Source organism: Pundamilia nyererei, unplaced genomic scaffold, assembly GCF_000239375.1.
Source record: "Pundamilia nyererei isolate P.nyererei 1_Seehausen unplaced genomic scaffold, PunNye1.0 scaffold00160, whole genome shotgun sequence".
Lineage (NCBI taxonomy): Eukaryota > Metazoa > Chordata > Actinopteri > Cichliformes > Cichlidae > Pundamilia > Pundamilia nyererei.
The window spans coordinates 968,769-983,159 of NW_005187561.1; the positions used below are offsets into that span (position 1 = coordinate 968,769).

The 14,391-nt window shown below is 41.0% G+C and overlaps 1 protein-coding gene across 16 annotated transcripts in view; it reads left to right on the forward strand.

Moving 5' to 3' along the window:
- The window catches only part of caska (calcium/calmodulin-dependent serine protein kinase a), a 167,091-nt gene that overhangs the window by 113,706 nt on the left and 38,994 nt on the right, over positions 1–14,391 (forward strand). For 8 of the 16 annotated variants that reach the window (XM_005745515.1, XM_005745516.1, XM_005745519.1 and 5 more), the window contains 2 exons: positions 8,035–8,112; positions 14,037–14,084. In XM_005745515.1, coding sequence (XP_005745572.1) covers positions 8,035–8,112; positions 14,037–14,084 — 126 coding nt within the window. The remainder of the gene's footprint in view (positions 1–8,034; positions 8,113–14,036; positions 14,085–14,391) is intronic. The other 8 variants (XM_005745520.1, XM_005745523.1, XM_005745525.1 and 5 more) reach the window with 1 other exon arrangement.

The window sequence follows — 14,391 nt, forward strand, 5'->3', positions numbered from 1 at the left end:
AGGGATCTCAAAACTGGATTATAGATGGCAGAGAGTTGGTGTCATAAACCAACCAATCCGTAAATCGCGGATAAGAGGTGAAACGTCTTCAAGTAACTTAAAGAAGTCCAGACGCTTTTCTTTGCAAGCTCCTTTGACTACGATGACCTGGATGACTGAGAACCTTCACAGACAACCCTGTAAATGTGTTTTTCGATACTTCAGTAAATATGTGGACCTGTTTTTGTTTTTCTTCTTTACTTGCATTGTACTTGCTGTAATTTTACTGGCTGACAGAAATTCATTGTTCTATCCTTTCATCTCCACTTTAAACAGCTGTCAAGCAGAAACATTAGGGATTATTCCACTTAGTGCTTTTAAGGAATCTTAGGTTTACAAGAAATCCTTTAATACACTGCTCAAAAAAGAATTCAGGAACACTTTGAAAACACATCACATAGGGCTGCTCGATTATGGCAAAAATGATAATCACGATTATTTTCACTGAAATTGAAGATCTCGATTATTTGACGATATTTATTTAACAATAACAATGTGTTCAATAATGGCTTTAAAGATTGTCAAAAAATAATACTGATAACAGTGCAAATGTTTGCAATATAAAAAATAAATAAAAAATGTAAACATCTATGTTTAGTGAACTTTGCAGTGTTGCTCTGTGGTGCAGCTACGACACCGTAGCAAAGTTTACACACTGTCTACTTGATCCACGTCTGACTCCACAAACCCATAATGTTTCCACACCACTGAAGTTTTTTTTACCTCTCTTTTCAACCAACAGCAGTCACTCTCCTCTCCAAATAACTTCTGCTTAGCTTTCCGAGCTTCCCTCGGGTCCTCTTAATTGTTGTGACGCGTGTTCGAAACGCAGAGAGGTGCGCTCGATTTGCCACACGGAGCAGCGCGAGAGTAAAGCACGAGGGAGGTGCTAATAATCGGCTCAGTCCTTTTTAATGATCATTGAAAGCCCAGATAGTAATTTAGATTAAAATTTGATTAATTGAGCAGCCCTAACATCACATGTAAAGTACAGTGTGTTAATACACAGAAACTGTTGATAAGCCCAGCTGCTCCTATGAAATCGTCACTTAATACTACAGCTCTGCTTTACTGTGAAACAATTTCCACAGCCTCTTCTTACAGGTGTTGTTAACAAAGACCTTTTTAAAAATATGTGTTTCTTACTGCTACATAATCATGTGTTATAAACTTTATTACCTCTTTATTCTGCTGCTCGTCTGTGAGTTTGGTTTGGACAGAGCAGCCACTCTTTCTGCAGCGAGGGGATTTGGAAGCAGCCTCACGCATGAATATTAAAGCCTTTTTCTGCTCATTTCCAGCTCTGCATTTTTTTTAACTTTGGCCTCTGATAGTGAAGTTTTGCATTATTCATGGTTCAATTTAATGTTTTAGGGTCGATCAGCAGGTGCATGCAGCGTCTGTGGTCAGGGACAGTACTGTATTATAAAAGGGATAGGTCCTCTCTGTGATATCATACACAGGTTAGTGTAGAAAAAAGTGTGTGAAATATATATAAGGCATAAATAGCATCTTTCCACACACGGGGATGCTCTTTCCTCTGGAGGCATTATGAAAAGGTCATGTTGTTTTTTAAGATGTGTCCTTAACACAGCAGCAGCAGCAGCTCGCTTGGACTTGACAAATGGTCCGGTTGCTGCTTGTTTCCGTGACTCAGGGATGTTGACAGAAACATCTGAGTCGTAGGTGACAGCAGCAGACCGTAACCTACAACTTGGTGCGCCACATTCAAACCGTATTGGGTCACAAAATCGCAGCACAGGGGCCAGACCACATATAAGATTTAGTTGGACTCCGAGCACATCATTTTGCCTCTGAGGCAGCTGTGCTTTCTCTTCCTTTGATCCACTTTGTTTAGTCTGATTTCTGCGCTGTAGTTTGTTAAACTGAAAAAGCCGGTGTGAGCGGTGTTTTTATAGTAAATGAGGCACATCATTAAGTGAAAGATAATTACAATGAATATGAGCAAATGCCAGTTAATGTGCTCTGTGTTGAGATTTAGCTCAGCTACTTTAATACACATATTTCTGCATTTAAAACAAATTGGTTAAAATCAATGGGAGAATTTAACTTAGGATTTGACTCAAAGTAGGATTGATTGATCAAATTCAGCTCTCAGGACTGTTTTGGCCAATTATGTGTTTAGTTGTTTTCACTCTAAAGTACAAGTGTGGACAAATTTTTAGATACACTTCATCATTTAAAAGACAAACTCTTGTAACTAATGGTATCCCCTTAATATTTTTCCATATTTAGCATGGACACCAAAGATGGTACCCTTAATTTAATATCTTCCGGAGAACCATTGAACTTTTATGGGGATTTCCTTCCACTTTGGAGCTAAAAGAGGCCACCCAAACACATGAGATATCAGTGGAAAGCCCAGGATGTCCTCTATTTAGTACATCAGGTCTTAGTAGGATAGCTCAAATAAGTCAAAAGATATAGACCAAAACCAAATGTCCACAGTGTGACTTAAATGTATAGGCTGGTTCTCGGGAGAATATTTTGTAGGACCACCTTTTGCAGCAACTGCTCAAGCTGTCTCAGCTTTGAAGGCCAGCGTCTCCAAGCTCCAGTTTTCAGAGTAGGCATGGTGTTCTTTAATTTTTTCCTTCTGTAAACACAGAGCTCATCTGAAAGGTCAAAGGCTCCAGTTTCATCTCATCTGACAAAAGGACATCCTCCCAGAAGCTTTTGGGCTCATCAGCATGCATTTTGGTGCATTCCTGTTTTTGATGTTCATTAGTGTTCAAAATTAAACGGATGGTGTGATCAGAACACACTGGTTCGTTGGTTTTGGATGATTTCGTTGCTCTTGTTCAATCATCCAGACCATGCTTCTGATCAACCTGGTCTTGCATTTCCTCTTGAGTCCCAGGAGGTTGGCCACAGTCTCATTAACCTTCTAATTTGCAATACTATTGTCAACTTTGGTCACAAGAACATGAAGCTGCTTGGAGATTGTCTCATGGCCTTTGTCTTTAACATTGCTATCTATAGAACTCCTCAACCAGCTCTCTCCTTTGCTTTCTCTCATCCATGTTCACTGTACACAATGATATCAAACTACAGTTGCATGTTTTTGCCTACAAATAGGCCGTACAGCAGCATTTGTTTTGATAATTGTACTCTATTACATCTCAAAGATAATACAGGTATATATTCAATAACTGCTTTTAACTGAACCATTTTTCAGGAGAAATGAAGCATTGTTTCAATGACAAATGACAAATTTGTCCACATCTTTGAATATACAGTTTCCAGTCAACAGTGCCAAGCCCTTTTACAAACACTCTGTGTTGTAAGCAGCTCAAATACAATAACATGAAACAGTCAAACATGCAGATCTCTCCTGTTCACCCCCACTTTCACACCCCAGCCCTGCTCTGAGGAGGGGGAGTCAGGAAAGGACAGAGCATCACAGGCCAGCCTCGGTCATTGAAAATAAACAATGGCTGGTATTGTCAGGCCTCAGTGCCATTCACAGCAAGCGCACCCTTCATCACTGTATGCGCGGCTCAAAGTCGCCTGCACATCGAGGGAATACACAAAATCCTGAAGACGGTGAACGGATGGAGCCTCCTGGCTTACAAAACTCATGTCTGTGTGTTTGCGATCTATTGGCTGTGTTTTTGTGACACTACACTTTCTGTCTTTTGGGTGAGTTTGTTGTCTTCCGTTTTTTTTCCCTTCATCTGATGTGTTCGCACAAAGAGTTTTGTCAAGACATGCCTCAAGCTAATTCGAAGTCAACCCGACATCCCCCAGTGTGTGTTTCTGGCGTTTGACATGTATAATGAGGCATTTTAGTCGAGTGCATTTGTATTTGTATTTTTCTTTTTTTTTCCCTCGTGTATCCGAAACTCCTCAGGCTTTCGAGCTAATGGAGGCGAGGAAAAAGAAGTTACCCTCAAGGAACTGATGTCTGCATTTACTTGTCACTAATAAGAAATGAGGAAATCGCACTGTTTCTCATCATAAAATAAGAGCCGTCGCTTGTTTGTCGTGGCTGTTGCCACATGCACACGCCGTCACGAGATCATGATCGAATGTGTGCCTGTGTGTGACAGCTGTAACAGTGAAATCTGCATCTGTGCACATATCTTTGAGCGTCTCGTTGGTTGGTTTGTCTTTTGTTACCCTTAATTCAGACTTCGGTCTTTGCTACACTTTTATGTAAAACTCCATCAGAGGTCAGCTCACGATTGCTTAACACTCAACAAAACCAGAAAGATGTTGAAAGCATGAGGACATGAGCGCAGTAAATATGCGTAAATGCTCAGTGGCTGCGGACGGCGTGTGGCACAGCACGCACTCGTGGTGCCAACCGCCATTCAGGTTTCCTGAGGAGTGTGCTGTTTGTCTTTTGAGGAGTTTGTTCAAAAAGAATTGGATACAAATGCACTGTTGAGATGTGTGCGTGCAATCTGTGTAGGTTTCTTTTGGTGCTTTTTTTTTTCCTGGCGATGTCAGGTTGTCACAGCGGTACAGGCATTGGAACTCTACCTAATGTTGTAATCAGCATCTTCCTCCCCAGTATACTGCTATTGACTCACAGTCCCTCCTCTCCTACGTCTCTCTTCCTTTGTCTGCCAGCCCTCATTCCAGTTTAGAGGACTGATGTCCATGTGTGGATGAACCATTAGAAACTTACAGGAATGTACCAGATGTGTCTTACAACTCATTCCTTGCGATAGCTGATGTTTTCTCGTTTCCCCCTACAGCTCTATAATGGAAAGAAGTCACTGTTCCCTTATCCAGAACTAAAATTAACACTGCATTCCAGATTTGTGTGTCATTACTGAGCCTCACCAAAGCTACAAATAAAGGCTGTTCTTTATTAATATGTATGTGGAAACATTGTTACCCTGTGCAAAAAAGTGCATATGTAAAATTGGATTTATGAATCATGCACACCAGCCTGTTGTGCCTACCCAGGCTTTTCTTAACCACCTGAACCAACAGGTTTGTGCATTCAGTCTACATACCATCTGCATATTTCCACACTTCTATTTCTCTATATAAAAAAAAAAAATTAACCTGGAGGTGAAGCGGAAACAGTGATGATAATGTTGTAAGAGAGAAGGCTGCACCGCTGAGACAGGAAGGCAGGAGAAAGTCAGACTGAAGAGACTGAAACAATTAAGTGGATGCCAGAAGAAGCACAGCTTTGTGTTCCCACTGGCATTTGAAACCAAAAAATAAGGCAAGGCTCTGGTTGAAACAAAGCAGATCTCAATGTTGTTTCCCCTGAGAAATACTCACTGTGGCTCAAGTGAAAAAGCCAAAAGTTCGAGCTTCATGCTGCTCTAAGTGCTCCAATTCAGACTGGCTCTATATCATCATCTCAGGTGCAGAGCTCTGGCTGTAAACATGTAAGCCCCGCCCACCTGTTAAAATCTTTAGTCTACCTGGGATGGCCAATCAGAATCAAGCTTGCTTAAGGGAAGAGGAAGGGAGCTAAAATGGATCATTTCAGACAGAGGATGAACTGATGGGCTGCACTAACACCTGGAATTAGGTTAAAAAAAAAAAGGATTATTTCAAGCTGTGAGTCATGCAAAGCTACTCTAGTAAAGGCCATGTTAAAATATGGAGTTGAAATGAGCATAATGGGCTCAATTTAAATACAATTAGAACACCAGCCAAAGAACACCTGCATGTCTTCCTGTAAATTATTCAGAGGGAAATTAGGATTGTCATTGTTTAAAAAATATTTTTTTTAGAAATATATATAAATATTTTGGGGCTTTTTTTTGTGATCGTGAACCAGAAAATAAGAATCTTGGGCAGCCGAGTATTTAGTCGCACAACTTCAAACTTCAGTTTTGGGCATGTGTAGCACCACAGACGACTTCTGTTTGTGCATTTCACCCCCTCCACGAAGGCACGCTTTTCTTAAGACAGCTGCAGACACTTTTGATTCAAACTAGAAGCAAAGTGAATGTCTCAGTGCAGTGAAACAGCAGCTACATGTACTTGGTGTACAAAATGCAAAAAGATTTTTTAGGTTAATGTTTATCATTGTGCGCTGCATGATGTCGTCTGCTGTCGTGTTTGTAAGAGGGAGAACAGAGCAGCGTTGAGTCTAGGGCTGGTACAAACACAGTTTGTCTGTGACTCTGTGTCTGCCTCCGAGAGTGCTTTTCTTTGTACACATTATGCAGCCTGCTCATGCACTGCAGAGCAGGTTAAATGAAAACTACAAGTTGCTCCTCAAACATCACATTGTTGTTGCTTTGTATATGATTAGAGCTGCTTTCCACAGCTGTGGTTGTCTGTGTCTTTTGTTCCAAAAAGCCACCCTCTGCTTTGATTTGAGCTTCAGCTGCTGCTTTTGTTTGGACTGTGTCCAGGGCCACTTTTCTATCCAGACATGCAGTCTCGTTAATAAACATCGGCGATGCGGAGCAGTGCTGTTTATTAGTCACAGGATTTTTATAAGCTTGTTTCTGTTGTCTTTCAGTCAGAGTGATGAGGAAACAAGGTTGTGGCGGTTTTAGGACGGGGGGGGCAAACTGTAAAAGTGGCATCAGCACTCAAGCTTACGCTTTTTCATAGAAACTGCTTTAAGTTTAAGTGTTACATCAATTTTAATTTTGTGTGCACTTGATGCAGCCAAAGAGAGAGATGTGGTTGTTGTTGCTGCTGAAACCTTGTGAATTTCTACTCATAAAACTTGGAAAGGTGTACTAGTTGAGCAGTTTTGTGCACATACGCACATTGACCGTGTTCTGATAAACATTAAGGCTCTAACCATTTTCTGGGTTTAAATATAATGTATATAATGTGTTTAATATAATATATAAAAGGGAAAAACAGCCTGAAGAGCAGAGTAAGGTGTTGGCCCACCGCCTACTGTCAGAATGTCTTTGTGCTCTTGGTTATTAGTGAATGAAACATCAATGTTCCTAAAACATCCCCCTCATTCAGTGGTTTGTTGAAGGAGCTGAGAGCAAATCTAAAGGTCAGAGGATGGAAGTGGTTGAATGGTTCTAAGGTGCCACACATTATTTTGCAAATGTGTGCTGTTCTTGTGGATTTCGCCTCTGTCAGTGCGGCCCAGGGCAGCTGTGGCTACACTGTAGCTGCCATCACCAGTGTGTGAATGTGTGTGTGGATGACTGAATGTAGTGTAAAGCGCTTTGGGGTCCTCAGGGACTAAGTAAAGCGCTATACAAATACAGGCCATTTACTGTTTCGCTTAGCCTTGGCCACAGAAGACATTATTCAAAATACATTTATCCATTTTTATTTGGTCTTTGAAGAGTTTTTCTTTTTTGTTGTCGTAGTGTTTTTTTTTGTTTTGTTTTTTATTAATATAGTTTTCTCTCCATATCTTATGTGTCTCTATACACTGATCAGGCATAACATTGACAGGTGACGTGAATAACACTGATTATCTCTTCATCATGGCACCTGTTAGTGGTTGCGTTATATTAAGGATTCTCTTGTCCTCAAAGTTGATGTGTTGGATGCAGGAAAAATGGGCAGGCGCAAGGATGCGAGCACGTGTGTGACACGGGCCAAATTGTGATAGCTGGACAACTGGGTCAGAGAATCTTAAAAAGTGCAGATCTTGTGGGGTGTTCCCAGTCTGCAGTGGTCAGTGATTAAAAAGTGGCCCACGTGGTCCGATCCAACAGATGAGCTACTGTAGCGCAAATTGCCAAAAAAGGTAATGCTGGGATTTTTGTTGTGGTTGTTGCTCTTTGTTGGGGGTTTTTGTAACTCGTATATGTATATTAGAACTCAACCGTGAAAATAAAGTGGAAGCATGTACACATTCCCACATTTTCAAATGTGTTCAATAAAGCGATATTGATGTAGCATCAGGAAGTTACTATGTGAATGTTGCAGCCATGAACAGCTTTGTCTGATATAGCAAATATGTAGAAGACGTGTCGTTGGTCGTGTTGACCTCAGTGAAAACTCATTTCTGGTCACAGTCTCGCTGTCCAGCTCATTGTCCTTGTGCTTTTTATCTTTCAGCTCTACGATAAGATCAACACCAAGTCATCCCCACAGATCCGAAACCCCCCCAGTGATGCCGTGCAGAGAGCCAAAGAGGTGAGAAAACGTGCATTATTTTCCTCCCACGCTTACATTCTTCACATCAACACTTGCATTCATGCGATGTGTGTGATGAATTTAATACCTCGTATGGATGACACACTTACTGCTTTTCTCTTGTTCACCACACACTTCTGTTTCTGCTCAGGCTGCATTAATCCTCTTGCTCACTAAAACTCTCAACTCTTCACTGCCATCGATCGCTCTGCTCACCTTTAAAGAAGCTGCTGTTTGTTTGTGGGTCTTGGCACAACCAGGGGTCCTTAAAGTGTGTCTGTCCTAAACAAAATTGAAAATAATTCCCTATGATTTTCTTGTTGCTGTTATTCTAATAAGACATTAAGCACTAGAGTCTATGGAGTCATATTTGTACTTGAGGTTCTGTTTCATTAAGGTCTGTTTATTTAAAAAAAAAAAAAAAAAAAGAGAGGGGGAAAAAAGCACCTTCTGTTCTGTGAAGGAGAGGAACGAGGTACAAAAATACAGTATATTTTCCCCCCTTTGTTTACATGTGATTACATATGTGACACCTGCACTGATAGCCCCTGTCGTCTTCACAGTTATCCCTTAAATATCGGCTCTTCACGGAGTGCAGCTGTGTGGTGGGGTGACTTGGTGCTGTACTTAGTGTCTCTCCTTCAGGAAAAATCTCTCATGCTACCAAACAAGAGCCTAACCACCAGCACCCTAGTGCATGACAGAAAAGACAGAATGAGCCACTGAAGGAGCTTTCACATCCAGCTGATAGTCGCTCATAGAAGGGCCCATGAGGTTGCCATTCCCCTGGTAGAAAGTGCATGCACACCCTGAGGCAACAAGAGATCTTTGGTACTGTAAACTATAAAGATGGCCTCCACAGAACGAATGGAAAAGCCTCTGTTTAGATAAAGCTTTACATTTGGCTAGTAAAACAGAAGAATATTGCCTGGTATGTGTGGAGCATGGTGACAGACCTCATGATGGAGGCACTGAAGACTAAAGTCTAATAAATGTTGTCCACCTGAGATGCAGTGCTTAGACGAAAGACTTTAGAAGCCACCATAGGGCCAGATAAGCAACCAGGCACAGCTAAATATGTGTTCGGTTAACTAAGCCATCTTCCACCCCACCGTCCAGGTCCAGTTACTATCCATAGCAAGGCACAGGGATGTGGGTAGTCACTGATTTGACCCTTGTAGAGGCTGGCTCTAAAACAAAATCCGGGAACAGGGCCGCGTGTATTTTTACAATTGTTAAGGGTAGGAAGAAAACCCTGAAAACCAGTGGAGTATGCCACTCCACCTGCAGCTTCACCACTGTGTGGCAAAACAGAGAAAACAGATATGTTGTCTTTCCCAGCACTTCCTACACAAATGTCACCCGTCTTCCTCAGGGTTGAACGCTAGAGCTGGTGACAAAACACATTTTCTTTGGGTTCAGTCAGCATTCTGCTAGTGTTGTAGACCCCAGACAGGCAGGGCATCCCTCATGCTGTTTCTTCTCATGTAAAGAGAAATAGTATTGAATAGAAGATCTCTTCATTTGCTTCAATTTGATAATAATAATAACTTTATTTATAAAGCGCTTTCAAACAAAGTGCAGAATATACCAAAATATTGAGCATGTCCATCCAAATAAGAATGGATACTACTGCATGGAAGACTTGAAATTAATGCTCCACAGGCAGCCTATACCCCATCTGAAGAGCAGTGGCTAACTTCAGCACTGTCAGCTAAGCAAACTTCATATTTGTTAGAGGTTTTCTGAGGAATGATTGTGATGACAGCAGGATATATATGCTGGCAGGGTTTCATATATGTCATCTGCCTTAAAGGGGTGAATATACGTGTTTTAAGATAGGAAACCCAGTGTTCCTTCTGATTGGCTATCAAACAAAATGTTTAAACAACAGGTGAGTGGGCTGTGTTCCCAAGGTGACCATGTGTCTAACATGGTCACCTTGGGATTTCATGCAAAGCAAAGAGTAGAAAAACTGTCTGACACCAAGTGTTTAGAGCAATCTGAGCTGTTGGCTCACATAGATTAATTATACATACACTGACCTCATTATTTGAAACCTTGACCTTGTTTAAAATGAACATCGACAATTGGAGCATTATTTGATGGAAAATAAGTGAAAGCATAATAGGAGGAGCATAATAGCTTCCTTAAAGCTGCTAAGTGTAAATTTGATTCTGTTTGACCTGCAATCAAATCGGTCTGACAGTGAATTATACTTGATACAAGGGTGTAATGGCAGTCCAGCCATAAACACCCACAGCATCACCTTTACACGTTGATAGCTTAGTTGCAGATCTTACATTCTTAAATTTAGCAGCGGTGTGCTTTCACACTTTTCTGACTATTATTAAGCAGCACTGGCTCGTCTTATGTCGTCAGTGACATTTCTCTTGTAAAATTAAAGTAGTTTTTTATCAGCAGCAGCAGGTGACAGGAGAGTTATCTGTTATAGATGCCAGTGCTGTACTCTCTTATTGCTGGAAGATGAACCTGCAGACACAGTGTAGATAATACTATAAAATCTATTCAAATAAATAAATAAATAAATGCATGCTAATATGTAGAGCATACATAGCAAAACCTGCATAGGTGGCCTGTAGCTGGTTACTGTAATGCTGAACCTTTGGTCATCAGATTGCCCCAATCAGAGTAAATAACAGTATATTATTAGTGACAGTAGAATATCTGTGAAACCACTGAAAAGGTATCTTAGCCTATTAACACTAGTTAGCTAGTCAATGGCACCATGCTACCGTTTTCACTTATTGACTACGTATAAAAGATTGATATGCCCACTATGACATCATCCACCGGTTTATGGTCTCTACAAGTTGCATCCATAAATTGTGTGGGTGCTACACATGGATGCAGATACCTGCTAATCAGTGCTAAATAACATATAGACACAGTACAATAATGTCACTTACCTAATCTGGAACATATGTGTACCACACAGCAACCCATATTATTTGTCATAGTTCACTTAAAAATAAACATTGTTGAGAGGCACAGTAGAGTAACTAACAATTGTGGATGTGAAGAGGAGAGCAATCTGCTACATTGGTCTATGTTACCACATCAGCCAGTCGTCCCTTAATTTAAGCCTGAACAATATCCAAATGGAGAAGTTTAAAGTTAGGTAGTTATTTTATTTTGTTGGCTTATTTGGGGCATGGGGTCTATGGTGATTGCTTTTGCAGCCATCCTCTAGTGGCATTAGAATAATTCCATTTTCTCAGTGAGCTGCTGTCATTGATGACACATTACCTAATCTGAAGTGTGAATGTGTTCCAACAAGATGCCAGTAGTGGCAGCATTATTGTGCAATAGTAAATCTCTACCTGCTGCTATACCTGGAATGTTGGACCTTGGGTTGAGCTTTTTAACCAGCTACTTGAAGCCCTGCGTTTTCGCTGCGTAACCACATGAGTTATTTCCAGCCACTGTTTCCTCTTCCTGTCTTATGGCGTGCAGCTAGCAATGCTTGGTTAAATCATTTACTTTTGATTTGCACATATTTTCTAGTATTTGGGTTTGAAGGAAGTTGGTTTGGAAACATATTTGACAATGCTTTATCTTCTGCTTTGAGTTTGTGTGGGAGCCCCATCAAAAACCTGTCCATTATGCTAGCTGTGTCCAAGTTTGTTTGTTTGTTTTTTAATTCATACCGCACCCCCACTGCAATTGCTCTGCGTCTCGGCTCAAACTCCACTGAGCTCGTGTGTGTTGTTAGCCCAGGCCCCGCCTTAAGAACACACTGGCCTGTGTGTTTTTAAAAAGAGACCTACAGCGTCTGTATTTGACCTTCCTCATTACACTCTGCTACATGAGGCATAGACACAAAAACACTAACAATGATGGGTTTGTTAATGCTCTTAGTCTGGTTTTTCTTATAATAGTCTCCAGCATCTGACGGTGACTATGATGAGCTGACAAACATGCAGTTAGTCTGGCCTCACCATCAAGCAGGATGCAGAGAGAAGCTGCTGCTTAACAAGAAGGCTGAAAGAACAGGGAGCATGTGAGAGGAAAGAGTGGGACTGTGGTGTGCATTGTGAGTAGTTTTCTGAACAGCCATGCATGCAGGCAGCTGCACAAAATGTTGCTGTGTTTACGTGTGTGTGCTTTGTTAAGGGAGCAATTAAAAAGTCCGACAACTGAGAGAGTGGGCGAGGGCTGGCGTTGTAAATCCCAAAGCTCTCCAGACGGGGAAAACCATTTACTGGGAGCGGGGCTCTGTTTTTATGTGGCTTTGGTTCATGTCAAAGAGATCTGGCTAATTAACGCAGCTCTGTGTCTGTGGACTTCATTTGGGCTTATAGATTCTGGTTCACATTTTCAGAAAATGGATCAAGAGTTCGCGATGAAGCCACACCAGATGCAGTTAGTTTGTGGGAATAAAAACAGCGTTTTAGTGTTGCTGTCGCAGACTTTCATCTGTCTTTTATTAGTTTTAGATCTGTCTCTACAGAAAACCTACTGTCAGATACTTAAATACACACTAAATGGTGTCACCAAACTTTTTTTTTTGTACAGAAGTATCCTGCCTGCTTATATTATTATTAAGCCATATAATTTGCCTGAGCCAAGAAGTGCAGTATATGGTGGTTTGGTGCCCTTACACCAGTATATGTGGAAAACACATGTTCACCATCGATTTATTGTTTTTAATTTATTGAATGATGGTTGTTTTGATTTCAGAGGAATTGGTCGTGCTTTTTCTTATGAAAGTGTCATGTAAATACTGTTACAATGGTGCATGTTCATCCCAACCATCATAGGGCGAGGGGCGGGTACACCCTGGACAGGTCGCCAGTCTGTCCCAGGGTTTTTGTTTTTCTTAATTTGAAACTCTGTTGATTACTTTGACCCCAAGTCAACTTAGTTTCTTTCAGCTGAGACTTAAATGGCAACAAAAAACTTAAAATAGTCCATTTTCAAAGACTTTCATATGATGATATGATTGAAACTAGGGTTTGATATTACATGGATGGATAGATGGGATGAAAGCAAACCGATAGGAGTTGGTCTTTGATCAACGATCAGCTCGATCACAGAAGATCGATGTTGCTGATCGTTAGTGGGATGATTAGATCTTTAATATATGACCATATTGCTAAATGGATGCTGCTGTCTCTGGATTATCTCTACCTTCTCTCAGATTTTCAAACTGCTTTGTCAAGTGAAGACTGATATGTTCCCCCTAAATTGGCAAGTTGGGAGCTACTTTTAGTCTTGATTTGTGAATATTGACGATGGTATTTAGTCCTAGATCTGTTCATGCTCTCCTCCAATTTGGCATTTCCTGACTGTATTGCACTGCTGTGCAAGGGAACTTTTAGTTCAAGTAAACAAGTAAACTTGTACTGGCCTCTAACTTCTCCAGCATAGTTTGACCTCAGAGTAACGTATTGTTTAATCTTGGCTGTGCTTTCAGGGACTACCCTGCCTTCCTCCTCTGCTTCACCTCTGTCTCTGCTGATTCACTCTGGCTAACGCTGAAGTGCTTTGAACCAATCAGACGGTAGCTTCCAGTGGGCTCCTGTGGGTTTCTGCTGCAGCAGGGCAGTTTGAAGACTATTCAAACTTCAGCAAAGCTTTTTCTTGCTGGCTGCACTAATACGCTCCTTTTTACCTCTACACTGTCATGTCTAATCAGTAAAATGAGTTTTGTTGGTGTAGTTTTGGAACTGTTCTCTCTCAGGAGGGAAGGTTTCACTTTGGCTGTTGATACTAATCTACACACAAACTACCCAGATTTACAGCCTGTTTAAAAAGCGGCTTGTACTGATTAAAGGCAGGGGTCGAACTTGATTTAACCCGACCTCTGTCATTACTGACCTTTAACCCTTTACCTGTGAGTCCTGAAAACAAGAGTCAACAGCTTTTATAATGCTTCTTTGTGTCTTCCTCCACTTAAGATTTCCTCCCAAGATGGAGCCTGTGGCGCTTTGAAACTTCTGGAAGATGTAAGACCTCATTACACTACTGCAATGTTCACTGGGCATCAGTTAGAAGTAGTTTCCTTGGCTTTGAAAGTGTTACAGTATTGGATGGAGTTTTACTTAAGTGTGACTGCTGCAGTTTTGATCGGTAGGTAAATGACCACTCTTCTTCAAGTCCACATAAATATATTTTATAATCAAAATTTTAAGAGCAAACATTAAGCCACAACATTCTGTAATAGAGGATATAACCTCATAGAAAACCAAGGTGAACACTGCATGTTATGATGATTTCTGATATGAGGTTCAGTTCTACGGTGGTGATCGCAGG